This window comes from Echinops telfairi, unplaced genomic scaffold, assembly GCF_000313985.2.
Source record: "Echinops telfairi isolate 266 unplaced genomic scaffold, ASM31398v2 ScPeMD7_7468;HRSCAF=8506_1, whole genome shotgun sequence".
In the NCBI taxonomy this organism is placed as follows: Eukaryota; Metazoa; Chordata; class Mammalia; order Afrosoricida; family Tenrecidae; genus Echinops; species Echinops telfairi.
Window position 1 is genome coordinate 678 of NW_022111370.1, and position 14680 is coordinate 15357.

Here is a 14680-nt window from a genome sequence, read left to right on the forward strand (position 1 = left end):
CACACTCTCTCCATATCTGCGCTCCTCCCTCTGTGAGTGAGCATCCTGCTCAGTTTAGGCTGTATTTGCCCTTACTGACCCACCGAGCATTTCCATTCAGCCCGAAACTGGGGGCTGTCTTCCATGTGCCACTGCGGGGCTCTGTGAGGGCAGAGCCGGTGGAGAACGCTTTCCTCCCGCTGTCCATCTCTCGTAACTTCTGTCTGATTGACTTTTGAAGTCTTCACCCAGTATCGCACTGGAGGCGTACGCCATCAAGGCCGCGGGCTTCACCGGGATGACCTGCTCCGTCTTCCAGAAGGTGGGGACCCCTGACCGCACGGGCCTCTCGGACTACGGCCGCCGGGATCCGGACGGGAGCCTGGATAAGCAGCTGAGCTTCAAGTGCAACGTCTCGAACACCTTCTCCAGCCTGGCGCTGAAGGTTTGCCGTCTTTCCCCCTCACCTTTGAGCCTTTGCAGTTAGGATGGAGCACATAGGGTGGTCGGCCCCGCCCACAAAGCAGCCTCCTGGAAAGATTGGGTTTATTGTGTTTGCTTTATTAAAAAAAAATTATTTGGGCCAGGGAGCACCTACTTTTAATACGTTTATTAAGAAAGAAAGAAAAAGACGCCCTAGTGGCATCATAGATGGCATAGGTGACCACAAGGTCAGCAGTTCGGACCCACCAGCTACTCTGGGGAAGAAAGATGAGGCTCTGTGCATCCTTAAAGAGTAACAGCCTTAGGAACCCTGGCACAAGGGCAGGTACAGGGTCTCAGCAAGTCAGAATTAGTGCAATACCAAGGAAGGTGTGTTTTAATCAACAAAAGCAACTGTAACGATCCCCTTTTGTGAGAGCAGCAAAATGATTGTGTTGTTGCTTGCTGGAAGAGATGGGGATGGGGGGCGGTTTGGTTATTCTTTAAGAATTTCATAGAAAAATGGAAATGAAAAGGCCATGGAATTGTTCCCCGAACGTTGCGCAGCTCCCTGTGTTCTCTGACCTGTGAGGTGGTTTTCTTTGCTTCTGATCTGGGGAGGAGGGACAACGTGACTGACGGCTCCGCCATCCCGAGGGCCTCTGGGCACGGTGCCTGGCTGGGCTCGTGCTCAGAATCAGGCTTTGTAATCGGACACGCTGTGTGTGCACCAAGACTTCCTGCTCTCCCTCCTCCCTGCCCACTCACAGAGACCCAGTCGAACTGTCCCTGTGGGTTTCACGAGAACTAACTCTTTACGGGAGTAGAAAGCCCTATCGTTGTCCCAAGGTGCAGTTGGTAGTTTTGAAGCACTGACCTTACAGTTAGCAGCCATATACTTAACCACCACCCCACCAGGACTCCATAGACACGATGGTAAAGATATACAAATGCACACATCTTATTAAAAGATGCTTTATTACAATTACTAAAAGAAAATAAACTTTTTTTCCACCCCAAGTTAGGGGTTTGGAAGTGCTTATTTAATGATATTGGAGCAACACGGGTGAGGGTCCTTTTTACTGCCTAAGACCATTCGGTAATTTATAACATCGTCGTAGGGCCACACTGGCCAGTCATTTAGTTAACTCACTCCTAGTGCAATGGCTGGGACGGCCCCTCTCTGCTGGGGCATGTGACATGAGCTGATCATGATGATTTTGCTAACCTTATTTGGTACGAGGGCCGGACGTTTGCCACCCTGTCCTAAAGCAACTGCCATTTCCCCATGTAGCACAGGGTGGGCAGTGTATGTGTGTTCCTTGTGGTTTTCAATCACCCAGTCCCTTCTGTGTTTCTGGCCTTGCCCCTTAAGTAAATCAGTAGTTTGCATCATTTTAATAATAGCTCTGTGCTTTACCATGGAGAGCTCTGCTCGCATGGTGGGTTACATGCTGCTAACCATGAAGTCAGCAGTTCAAACCCACCAGCTGCTCGGCAGAGCAAAAGGAGGCTGGCTGGCTGTTCCTGTAAAGGTTTAGCGTCTTGGGAACCAAGAGTGGCAGTGCTACTGCGTTATGCAGGACTGCTAGGAATTGACTCAGTGGTGGTGATTTATTATTATTACTGTTACTTTTAATGTGTTATCGTGGATCCCACCCGCGCGAGGTGGCCTGCGTATTCTGAGGGTGCTGAATCCAGACTAAAAGAACAGAAGACCGAAGGAACGGATGCATTTCCCCTCTTTTACACTGTGATTGCCATGCAGAGAGCCGATATGTAAACTGTTGAAATAGTCCAGTCGCCCACTGTCCCAGGTGGGCTGCTCTGGGTGAAAATGTCACACGGGCCGGTTTTAATACCATATCATCAGCCGGCAGTGGGCAAGATGATTCTGTTTCTTGTGGCTGTGATGGAAGACTTTGATGGCCCTGCTCTCAGGGTTGTAGACCAACTCAGCTCTTCTTATTGTGTCTTCTGTAAAAATAATTTCACCGTAGAAGGCATAGAAGTGCTTGCGTGCGCACGCGCCTTTGAGAGAGACAGGTGTGTGTCTGAGGGCTGCTTCAGATGGATGAACCTCTCTGTCCTAGATGATCGGTTCGGGCAGATAGGGATTAAAAATGATGACACCCCCACCTTTCATCAACTTCACCATCTACCCCCTCCAGGCAAGGAAAGTTTCTTACCTGTAGAAAGTAGCAAACTTTAAATGGATTCTCTCAGATCTGTCAGGTTCCTATCGGTCCATCGCTGTGAAACACAGCACCCTGTAGCCGGAGAGCCAGTATATCAGACCCGATTGCTCACACTTGTGAGACGGGCCCAAAGAGAGTGACAACAATCCCTCCCTTCGTCGGCAGAGCAAAACACCATGGGTGATAGCCGTCTCTCAGGGGGCTGCTGCATTCCAGTTTTGATTCTGGGGACAATGTTTACTCTTCCTGCTGTGCTTTTTAAAAAACTCCCTTGAAAACAATAGTTAGACAACCTAAATGCCTGCTGGTTAATGATACCCGAAGCTATGGCGGCATATGAAGTGAGACCTGTAAAAAGGGCAGATGTGGGTTAGCAGGAAGGGGGCCTGTTCCATTTGCTTCTTGGTCTTCACTCTCCGACTCTTCCCACTGTCTCCACATCCCAGTTTGGACTCTCAGCATCTCTTGCTGAACCATTTGTCACCTCCCAGCTCTCCGTGTCGCTAGGCGATTCCTTAAGTCACAGACCTCAGATACTGCGGAATGCGGCAGAGGGGGTGCAGTGGGAGAGTAGGCTCGATTCCCAGCCAGGGCAGCAGCTCCTGTGCAGCCCCGTCTCCTCTATCAGTCCAGGTGTGCCTGTTGCTAGGATGCCGAACGGGTTTTAGCAGCGTCCCCACAATGAACAAAGGAGAAAAGGCCTGGCAGTCAATTTCTAAACACCCGCCAGTGAACACCTTGTGGATCACAGTCCTTTGCAGCTGGGGCTAGTGCTCTCTGGGCAGTGTTTCAATTGCCTATCTAGGGCTGTCCATCACTTGACATGTTATGCTGCCACAGATGTTGAAATACCTCCTTCCTAGTTAGCAAATGTCTCTGTTGCCCAAGCCCTTCACCCCTTCATCCCTGGCCCTCCTTGCCTTTATGCTGGGATAGGGCCACATCTTCCTACCTCTCTCCAGTCAAGGATTGATACTTGGCAGCACCTTAGGGCTGCTGGGAGCCTTCCCCTTTGCAGAGGCTGCTTTGATGGGTAGCCCCAGCACCCATGCCATTTCAAAGGGGCCTAGATGGTACTATGCGTTTGGCATTGGGTTACTAACCCTAACTACAGGGTCAGCAGTTCAAGTCCACCCACCCACTCCTTGAACGAAAGATGAAGCTGTCTCCTCCCTAGGGATGGGTTTGGTGCCATTTCAGGTGGTTCAATATTCTCTTACCCTGAGATCTATCCAGAATGGAGATTGGCCTTGTCATTTACCTGTTCACACAAAGCTGACACCCCGGTAGCCTCATCACCTGGCTGCTTCTCCTGTCTTCTTCCCACACCCAGCAGGGCCTGTAACAGTTGACTTGGTTCCTCTCCAACTACCTGGCCAGACACTAGCTAATGCTCTCCTGGAAACCCACTCCTCCAGGTCTCCTCACCTGCCACCATGCCCTCTTGTCTCGCCTGGAGAGAGAGAGAGAGAGAGAGAGAGAGAGAGAGAAAGCGAAAGCGAAAGCCAGCCGTGGTGGTTGCATGCGCTCCTGTTCTGGACTGCACATTCCATGAAGGCGGTGAGAGTGTGGAGTCCCGGATGGATTCAACGCTGGGCGCTGAGCCCCAGTCTGCAGGCCTGTGGAAGGAGCTGCACTTCCCTGGCTTCTGACTGAACACAGCCCTAGCATAACCTACTGAACAGGGTACTTTCCTTTCACTCCTAGGCATTTGCATAACAAAGTGGTATTTGTTTCCCATGAAGAACCAAAGGGCTTTGTGGAAAGTAGAGAGTGTTTTGAGTGTAGCTGTCAGAGAGCCAGAAAGAACTGGTTTCTTAAAATGTAGTAGACACGGGCTTTCAAAATCAACTCTTCTGCACATGTCCCACGGTCTCCGCATGCCAGACATCTTGGGCCGAGGCCAGCTGGCAAGTCTTTTCAATTCTCTGCCTGTTGTTAGGCCTCCTCAAGCCGCCTTCTTTCTCATCTGCTCTCCACTCCCCCACCCCCCCACCCCAGTCTCATCCCTGCCTGCTGAAATCCTGTTAATCTCTGTGTGAGGCTCCCCTTTGAAGGCACTTTTCATTTCCTGAGTCAAAACTAATTACAGCCCACCCCCCACTCCCAGGGGACCTGGTGGCTTAGTGGGCTGCCAACTGCAAGGTCAGCAGTTCGAACCCACCAGTCTCGCTAAGGGAGAAAGGTGAGGCTGTCTGCTTCCCTAAAGATTTAGAACCCCCAGGGCCAGGTCTAGCCTGTTTTATAGAGTCGCTGTGAGTCACAATGGACTGGGTGACTGTGTGGGTGAGTTGTGCCTCCCATAGGGCTTAGTTCGCCAGTGTGGTTCCTGCATCCAGGCAGGTTTTTGCTCTGCACCTCCACTCCTCAGCGGTGCAACCCCCAACCCCTCCCTTCCCCTCTCTGAAGGTCCTCTGTCTGTGAGGCAGGAGTCACCAAAGGGTGATTGAGTGGCTGTAGAGTCGGAGTTGTATAGAGAGTTAGGGCAGTGCCTGGCACGGTGCGAGCATCCCGCGTTAGTACCTACTTTTACTGCCCTTTGGAGAGGTGGTTTGTGTGTCCTTCATGAGTGTGGGGCTTTTGGGGGGCCAGGACCATGGCTTTATGCATCGTGTATCTTCAGGCTGCACCCAGCACCCTCCGCTGAGTAAACAACCCATCAATATCATTGAATAAAATTAACAGCCAACCTTCATTAGCAGAGAAAGTCAGTTCAACAATGAATTCTCCAGGCACACATAATTTGTTAATTTCCAGCAGTGAGAAAATGGGGGTGGGGGTGGGGAAAGGGTATGCAGTTAATAACTAATTACATTCCGAAAAATAATTGGGCTCTATCATCATAACATCTCCATCTTAAAATTGAATTGCAGAGGTACAGAAGAAAATATGGGTGCTTCAGTTTCTTCTTGTTTTAAATCTGGGGAGCCCCTGAAACATTCAGATTTTCATGTTAGAATGTATAGGCTATATTGCACCATTACATTTTTTGAAAATCTTACTTTATTTAATTACACAGTGGAGGGAGACTGAGTGCACCACAGGTTAGCCTTCCATGGTGCATGTCTCTGCATTAGTGTCCTCTAGGCTGCTCACCATTGTCTTTCTGATTTAATCCTTATGACTGAGACAGGTGCAGGCTCAGAATCGCGCAGGGGCAGTTCTACCCTGTCCTGTGGCGTCACTGTGAGTCAGTATCGACGCCATGGCAGTGAGGGTTTTTTTTCCACTTCTAGTCATATTTTTATTAGTTTTTTATAAAATATTTTATTAGGAGCTCTGACATACATAATTACAATCCACAGATCCATTAGATCAAGCACAGTTGTACAATTGCTGCCATCACCATTTTCAGTACATTCTCTTCTTAAAGTCCTTGATATCAGCTCCCCTTTATCCCCGCCTACCTCCACCATACCAGCCCCTCAATATAGTATCATAATTACAGTGTTTTTGCCATAACTTAGACCTCCCAATGTATCCATTCACCTAAAACTGATGTTCCTTCCCCTGGAGTGATGTTATAAAGTCATCTTTGCTATCAGTTCCCCCTTCCCATCTACCCCCCCACCCCCAACTTTCCCAAACCCTCAGGGCATGATGACTCCCTTTACTGTTTCTGAGGGGTTTCTCTATCTTGGATTTTGTGCATTGAAAGACGAGGTTTTCTTTTTGAGGTAGGAATTGGCGGATGAAGTAAGAAGAGCCCATGGTAACATTCGCTTCCTGTGTGTTCATACTTGGTATACATTGAGCGTATTAAAATCAGCGCTCACTTGGAGTTGTCTAGACCAAAGCATGATGGCATTGTACCCGATCGTTAGGAAGTCAGCTTATCGCCTCTCCCAGCAATAATGGTTTTCCACGCCGGGATGGTAATAATAGTCATCATCATCATCAGCAGCAGCAGCATCATCATCATCATCATCATCAAAACCCCACTTATCGTCCTGGACTTCTCACGGTTGTGATTCTCCTTGAGCCTCTCCGCCATTGACGAGAAAGACTTGGTTGGTGGGTGCCATGGACTTGGTGTTTGGTTCCTAGCGCCCCCTTGTGGCAGGAGTGGAACTGCCTCAGAGAGTTTGAACCTTGGGGCTGCTGGCTGGGTCTGAACTTCTAAGCTTTCCCTCTGCAGCTGAGCAGGGTCCTTAGGGAAAGCAATAGCTGTGTGCTACTTCTGCAGGCCAGAGAGGGGAAACGGTGCCATGCAGTGTGAACAGCCCCACAGGCTGGTGAAGCTGAGTCAGGCCTGGGATTCTTCTTTCAGACTCCATGTGCTTCAACTCGTAGGCTATGGCCTTCTATTAGTTAAAAAAAAGAAAGAAAAAAGAAACCAGAATGATATGTTTCTCAAAAGATTTTAAGAGATGTTTTTCATAAATCTCTTACATCTATTTTAATTGCTGTACTATGTATTTTTAAAAATAAGTACACAGAGAAAACCATAAACGTTATGTTCATTACCTTCAAGCCCAGGGGCCAAAGGTATACCCTCATGACACAAATGTAACAAATAATTTGTTCCTTGGTGATTAAAAAATTAAATTTGGGAGGGAGGGGGAAAATGAGTAGCTGATATTAAGGGCTCAAGTAGAAGGCAAATGTTTTGAGAATGATGATGGCAACAAATGTACAAATGTGCTTGACACGATGGATGGATGGATGGATGGTGATAAGAATTGTGCGAGCCCCCAATAAAATGATTTTTCAAAAATTAAATTTGATGTCCCAATTTCTCTACACAGAATCGTCACCCTTTCTTTTCATTCATTTCATGAAGGGACTCCCAAAAGTGGGTGGCAATCATGGAAATCAAAGTATAATGGAATTTTCCTGCAAACTTTTTGGAGCCTCCTGTGTCTTGTACAGCTTTAAAAATATCTATGTCACAGATATTACTGAAGATGGCCTTCCCTGGTGTCCTTGGGCCGACCCCCCCCCAGCCATCATCTTTGGTTAGCACTGTTCTTGATTGTGGAGCCCGGTGGCATAGTGTGCTGGACTACCAGCACAAGCGCAGCCATTTCCAGGGGCAGTGCCACTCGGTCTTACAGGGTTGCTGTGTGCCAGCCTTGCCTCGACGGCAGACTTTGGGTTGTGGTTTTAGGCTGTCCTTTGTTGGGAAATAATTTTAAAGCCTATTTCGGAAGCCTCAGTAAGTGATGGCACCTCTGGTGTGTAGCATTCAGCCCTCACAATACAGCCATGCTCCTGCACTGGCTGTGTTTCGTGGTGTGCAATCATTGCGTGCCTGCCCTGCTAGCATTTGTATTACATATTTAAATTTTTTTTGCTGTCTTTTAAAAAATATTAGGCTGACATTTCAAAAGCCGTTCTTACTCTGTCATTAGCAATGCCCTCTTCCATGTCCCGGAGTGATGCACTGAGGCCCGCCCACAGACGCCTTTGCCAAAGACTGCTGGCTCCTCTGCCATGAGCTCCCGGCCCCGCCTCGGTCCCTGACAACTGTGCTGTCTCCTTCTCCAGAGAGCTTGGTGCCCACGACAGAATTATCTTGTGGATTGTATAGCTCTTTACTAAACAAAACTTTAAAAAAAAATCATTGTATTGGGGGCTTGTACAACTCTGATCACAATCCATCCATCCATCCATCCATTGTCTCAAGCACATTTGTACATATGTTGCCATCATCGTTTTCAAAGCATTTTCTTTCTACTTGAGCCCCTTGGTATCAGCTCCTCATTTCCCCCCCTCCCTCCCTCTTCCTCCCTCATGAACCCTTGATAGTTTACAAAGTATTATTATTTTTTCATGTCTTGCACTGTCTGATGTCTCCCCCCACCCCATTGTCTGTTGTCCATCCCCCTGGGAGGGGGTTGTAGGTAGGTCATTTGTGATGGGTTCCCCCTTTCTCCCCTCACTTTCCCCTTTCCCTTCTGGTATGGCTACTCTCAATATTGGTTCTGAGGGGTTTATCTGTGTTTCCAGCTCTTATCTGTACCAGTGTACATACTCTGGTCTAGCCAGATTTATAAGGTAGAATTAGGGTCATGATGGGGAGGGGGGAGACAGGCTCGGGGGGTGGGGGGGTGGGGAAGCATTAAAGAACCAGAGGAAAGCTGTATGTTTCATCTGTGCTACACTACATCCTTACTGGCCCCGTCTTCTCCCCATGGCCCTCCTGTAAGGGGATGTTTTAAAAGGTCTATTTCGCCAGACTTTATCAAGCTGTGGAACTTTTAACTTGTCTCCTCCAGATTTTCCTTCTTGGCCGTCTTATTAGAAACTGAAGAGACATCCATGCAATTTAAAGGCATTTGCTGGATAAGCACATGCCTGCCTTTGTCAGGGAGAATAGAAATCGACGTGTGTTTTCAGAGGAGAAAATGTTTCTGCTGACCTGTTGGTGCCTTCCCCTATGAAGTAATAATCAGACTGCACATGCTCTGTCTTCCAAAATACTTTCACTCAATCAACAGATATTTGGGGGTAGTTACTGTGCCCTGCGTTGTTCTAAGATCTGGCAATAAAAAAAACATTCTGAAGTTAAACAAACATGTGCTTAAATGGTGGGATGGAATGCCATGTTTGATTTTAATAAGGGTCCCGTACTAACTTCAATTAATTTCATAAACATTGAGCTCTTTCCAGCCATTGAAAGTACTAGGAACTCATAACACAAAGAGTCTAAAACTAAAACATGAATGAGATGGAAGAGGTCGTCTGCCTTCTAAAAAGAGCTCCCCTTGAGTCGGAGAGGCTGTAGGTGTGGAGTGATGTATGCTATGCCTGGAGTTGTCCACAAGAGGGAGCCACTAACAAACACTAAAAGCAGTGGCCCGAACCCCCAAACTAAAGCAGACTCACTGTGAACACTATGCACCTCTGAGCACACCAACGTAAAGGACAGGGAGCTGCCTCCAGAGGTTTCCAAGGCTGCAGATCTTTATGGAAGCAGCCTGCCACATCTCTCTCCTGGGGTGTGGCCGATAAAACCACAGACCAAACGCACTGCCGTGCTCGGCCGACTCACCGCCGAGGGAGGGATTCTGGGCGTTAGGAAGCCCTGTGTGTGAGGCTGGGTTGACTAGAGAAACAAATGAGTGACCCTCACATATACTTAAGAAAGAGCTTTATATCAAGAAGGAATTGCACATCGTGAAAACATCCCAGCCCAGTTTCACTCAAGCCCATGAGTCCCTAAGCCCGGCAGTAGTCCCCAAGTCTTTCTTCAGGCTCACACAGCTACATGCACTGATGCAAAATGCAGGCTGGTGCTTTTAAGGGTTAACGGTTCAAATCCTTCAGCCGCTCATCAGAAAGAAACTGGTGATTTCTACTCTCAGAAAGATTTCCAGTCTCAGAAACCCAAAGGGTCAGTTCTACTCTGTCCTCTTGGGACCCTGTGGTCAGAATCCATTGAGTGGTAGGAAGTTTGGCTTTGTATTCTCTCTATATTCGAGGTCTAAGCTGTTATGTCAACTGGAATAATATGATTAAAAAAATTTCCCCTACACGAAATTCCTTTGGACTGGTTGGAGAGGAGAGGCTGGAGGATTAAAGGGATGGACAGATAGAAAGAGGATTTTCTAGATCAGCAATTCTCAACCTGGGGGTCCAGACCCCTTTGGGGGTTGAACGACCCTTTCATAGGGGTCGCCTAAGACCGTCAGAAAACACATATTTCCGATATATCTTAGGAACCGAGACGCCGTTCCTCTGTCCACTTCCAGGCGGGTCTGCCCCCATGCAGACACGCCCACCAAAGAGTCCCCTTGTGAAGACTATTGCCCATGCTACACCATGCTGCAAGACAAAATTTCATGTATTTGTAATTAGGAATAAATATTTCGCAGTATACAATTACTTATTGTTTTTGTGATTCATCACTATGCTCTAATTATGTTCAATTTGTAACAAATGAAAACATCCTGCATATCATATATTTACATAACGATTCATAACAGAAGCAAAATTAGAGTGATGGAGCAATGAATATAATTTTATGGTTGGGGTCACCACAACATGAAATGAATTAAAGGGTCGTGGCATCAGGAAGGTTGAGAACTAAGGTTCTAGATAGTTCCTGATTTGACTCTGTGTGTGTGTGTGTGTGTGTGTGTGTTGTTGGCTAATTCATAACAAAAGTTCCTGATAAATCGGAAACAACATCTGTTGCCCAGCCATGACTTGCTGCCCAGCATTTTCAGTTCGATTTCCATAGGAAACATTGACATCGCCCCTGCTTTGTGTGTTTCTTCACCTTAGGAAACCTTTGTTAAAATGAGACTGCGTTGACACTAGACGTCTGCCACGTTCTTACCTTTCCTTCCTTTCGTTGCTCTTGTGTTTGGGATTGCCATCCATCTCCCCGGCGTTCCGTAGGCATATTTTAACGATGCTGTGTTGGCGATGGGCCGCACTTGTGCCCACCTACCATATACTGTCTGTCGCTGCAAACATGACTTGTAGAACGTTCGCTAAGATCCCCAATCTGTTGAAGGCCACCTGCTTCAGCAGTGCATGCTAGGGGGTCGTGGGGTGAGAGGGTGGGAAATGAACTTTACCATCTGAAACCTTTCCCTAACCCTCCGAAGTGTAGTTGGCATTTACCTTTGTTTCATACTTCTTTCCAGTGACAAGGTGTCCTCGGCAGGGTGGGTGTTCTTGGGCAGCTGCCCTCCAGGCCAGCGAGTTGAGACCACCTGTTGCTCTGCCCGAGAAAGACAAGGCTCTCTACTCCCCTAAAGAGTGGGGGTCCCGGATACCCACAGAGGCAGTTCTACCCTGTCCTGAAGGGTTGGCATCCACTGGACAGCCTTGAGGCTTTGTATGCTTGCTCGGCAGCGTCCACAAAATGGATGAACGGTTGTCATGGTTTAATTCTGCCTTTTGACAGAGAGTGAAATTCGCATGCTTCTAGATGCTCGGATGATTCATTAGAGGCTATGCCTGTGGCACCCTCTCCGCCCCTCCGTCCGAGCCTCACCCTCTTCTCGTTCCACGGTCTTTCCCAGAACACGGTTGTGGAGGCTTCCATCCAGCTGCCCCCCTCGCTTTTCTCACCGAAGCCAAAGAGAGAAGCCCGGGCGGCCGAGGACTCCCTGTACAAGCTCCAGCTCCTCGCCTTCCGCAACGGCAAGCTCTTCCCGGCCACGGGCAACTCCACGCACCTGGCCGACGACGGCAAGCGCCGGACCGTGGGCACCCCCGTGGTCCTCGCCAAACTAGGTGCGTCTGTGGCGCTTGTCCAAACAGAGGCTGGCCGCTGTCGTTCTGTCTGTCTGTCCAGAGGACCCGGGAGTGTCTGGCTTGAGGTTCGCTTGCTTCTGATATAATTCTTTCTCTCCTCCCTCCAGATGGTGCCAGTGCCGACGCCCAGCAGGTCCCCGTGAACGTCACCCTGCGCCGCCTCGCACACGGAGCAGACGCCGTCGCGGCCCAGTGGGACTTCGAGTTGCTCAATGGGCAGGGCGGCTGGAAGTCCGATGGGTGCCGCATCCTCCACGCGGACGAGAACGTCACCGCCATCCAGTGCTCCTCCCTGGGCAACTATGCGGTTTTAATGGTACGGCCGCGCTGCGCCGGATGCATAAACTCTGCGTGAGCCCACCCCTGACCCCTTGATTGCATGATCTTCCCATGAGTGACGAAGCTCAAATGAAGACTTTAAAGAAGAGGAGCGTAAATTGCCCCTTTTAAGTTATGGGGCACTCTTTGCCAGCGTTCTGACTTAAAAGGCAAACGGCGTTTGCTACCAAGTGGAATGAGTGCATGCATAGGATGGAGTAAGATGGGTGCTTTGTGAGTCAGGCCCCAGAGGGCTGTGGTGTTTTAAACTTGGAGTGATCTGGGGGTCCACGAAGTCCAGCTCTCTCGAGCCCGGACGACTGACTGATTTGCCAGTAGAGAGGTAGTGGATCATAAAGATGTGGTTATTTTGCCATCTCTAGTGCCTTTTCCCTCTGCAGGTCGTACATTTAGATGCTTCTGGAAGGAGCCCTGGTGTGTCTTGGGCTCCTCGATTGGTGGCTAACTGCAGGATCAGCAGTTGGAAGCCAGCAGCCGCTCCAAGCGGGAGAGAGGAGGGTTTCACTCCTGTAAAGAGCTAGTCTCAGGAGCCCTCAGGGGCAGTCCCGCCCTGTCTTGTGGGCTAGCGCTGAGTCAGTATTGAGTCCCCGGCAGGGAGCAAGGGACCATTTTTCACAAACAGGAGTGGTCTGTCTGCTTCCGTCACATACATACTGGATGGTTCTTCGTCCCCTCCCCCTTTGAGGTGCAGGTGTGCTGCCTGGGAAGCCGCTGGGGCAGGTACCCCATTCACATGCTTGCTCGGGATGTTTGTCTGCCCAGAGTGCCTCTGAGGAAAGGCCTGGCCACCTGCTTCCAAAACCCACCCAGGGCACAGCTCCGCCCCGACAGCCCCAATCCACTGGCGAGGCCGTGTGCACTGTCTTTCCCGGAGGCTGAAACGGATTTCTCCTCTAGCTTGTAATGCAAAATCATCCACCACCAGGAAGGGAGGAGCAAGAGCATCCTTGCAACATGCCCAGAGTGCTACCAGCCGATGACTTAGAGAAAGCCCGGTAAACTCGCCGAAACGCAGAATGCGCAGAAGAGCGTTTTGGAAGCTGCTCCGCTGGGACATGGCTCGGCCCTTCCCCACCTCCATGCCGCAAAACGTCTGCTCTTTGTTTAATGCATGCCCGTCGGAAGCATCTCGTTTTTAAATTCCTAGCTGTTCTTCTAAATGATTTAAATTCGTGGCATCCCTTTTTGGAAGGAATAAGCTATTCTTTTATCTCTCGTACTTTTAATCTCACTCTTATTTTGAATGCAATTCTCAATGCTTTAAAGCTAAGATACAGTGCTCAGATTTTTTTTTCTGTCTTCAAAGTACATCCTCTTTGCTTTTCTTAAATATAATTGCGCCACCTAGAGGCGACAAAGTGTAATGTACCTGGGCTGGTGGACAGTTCCAGTCAAGTGGTAATCAAGTTAACGCAAGTACTGGATGGATAGAGTTTACTCCGTGAAAGTACCAGTGGCCAGTTCTCCCCCGTCCTGTAGGGTCGCTATCAGCTAGTGAGTTTGGTTTGGAAGTGAAAGTATCTCTGGAAACGCTACCAATGGTATTGAGTTTGATTTGCCTTGGGCGAACGACGAGGCTGTTGGCTCCGGTACAGATAGACAGCCTTCGAAAGCCCGCTCTCCACGAGTCAGAATCCATTAGATGACAGTGGGTTTGGCGTTTATTCTCAGGGTAAGGTCAGAGTTCATACAATCACACCTACTCTTACGCCATTAAAGGTATGTCTAAGAGAGAAGAAATACCTTGAAAGACAGAAGTCTGTGTCTTTTTCTTGCCCCAGACTCTTCTGGGTCATCAGGAAGGCCCCGTTTTTCACGAACACGCCGTAGCCTATGGTTTTGTGCCGCGCGACTCAGGTCTTGATTCGGCAGACAGTCCCCATGTGTATGAGAACGGAGAGAAGGGATTTTTGTCTGTCACTCTGGAATACATTTCGTACGTTGGATCACTGTAAATCCTGCTGTTTCCAGCTGCGTCCAGATGTCTGAGAGAGAACGAGAGAACAAAGTTACCCGGAAGACGTTTCCTCGGAGTGGGAGGAGAAGCAAGCCCCGAGGGCAGGGTGTTTAGAGGCGCCAGTGTCCTGCTCCTGGCCGTCGAGCCCATTCTGACTCACGCTGACCCTGCCGGGCAGGGTGGAACTGCCCTATGGATTCTGAGGCTCCAAACCTTTAGGGGAGCAGAAGCCTTCTCTCCTGAGGTCCAGGTGGGAGCCTCGAATGGCTGAGCTCGCGGTTTATAGCATGACCCAGTACACTTAGTGAAAGCAAATTACTCTTCACACATGCATCTTTCATACAGTGACGCCGGGACGTTCCCCTCCTGTCCATCCCGGCCCTTCTCCACGAAGCCAGGACCCACTCTTGTGCGTTCCTCGGCCTCCCTACGCAGTGCAAATGATGACCAAGGTCAGCTGCTATCCCAAAAGCTGGAGGTTCGAGTCTGCCCAGAGCATCTTGAGAGAAAGACCTGGCAGTCCACTCTCGAAGGGTCAGCCACTGAAAGACCTCCAGAGCACAGCTCT

The 14680-nt window shown here is 49.2% G+C and overlaps 1 protein-coding gene across 1 annotated transcript in view; it reads left to right on the top strand.

Annotated features, from left to right (window-relative positions):
- Positions 1–220: 220 nt before the first annotated feature.
- LOC115873471 (adhesion G protein-coupled receptor A3-like) overlaps positions 221–14680 on the top strand; it is a gene marked incomplete at its 5' end in the record, with an annotated part of 33902 nt that continues 19442 nt past the window's right edge. The window contains 3 exons of the mRNA XM_030888629.2: positions 221–424; positions 11582–11795; positions 11924–12132. Of these exons, the coding sequence (XP_030744489.1) occupies positions 221–424; positions 11582–11795; positions 11924–12132 (627 nt within the window). The remainder of the gene's footprint in view (positions 425–11581; positions 11796–11923; positions 12133–14680) is intronic.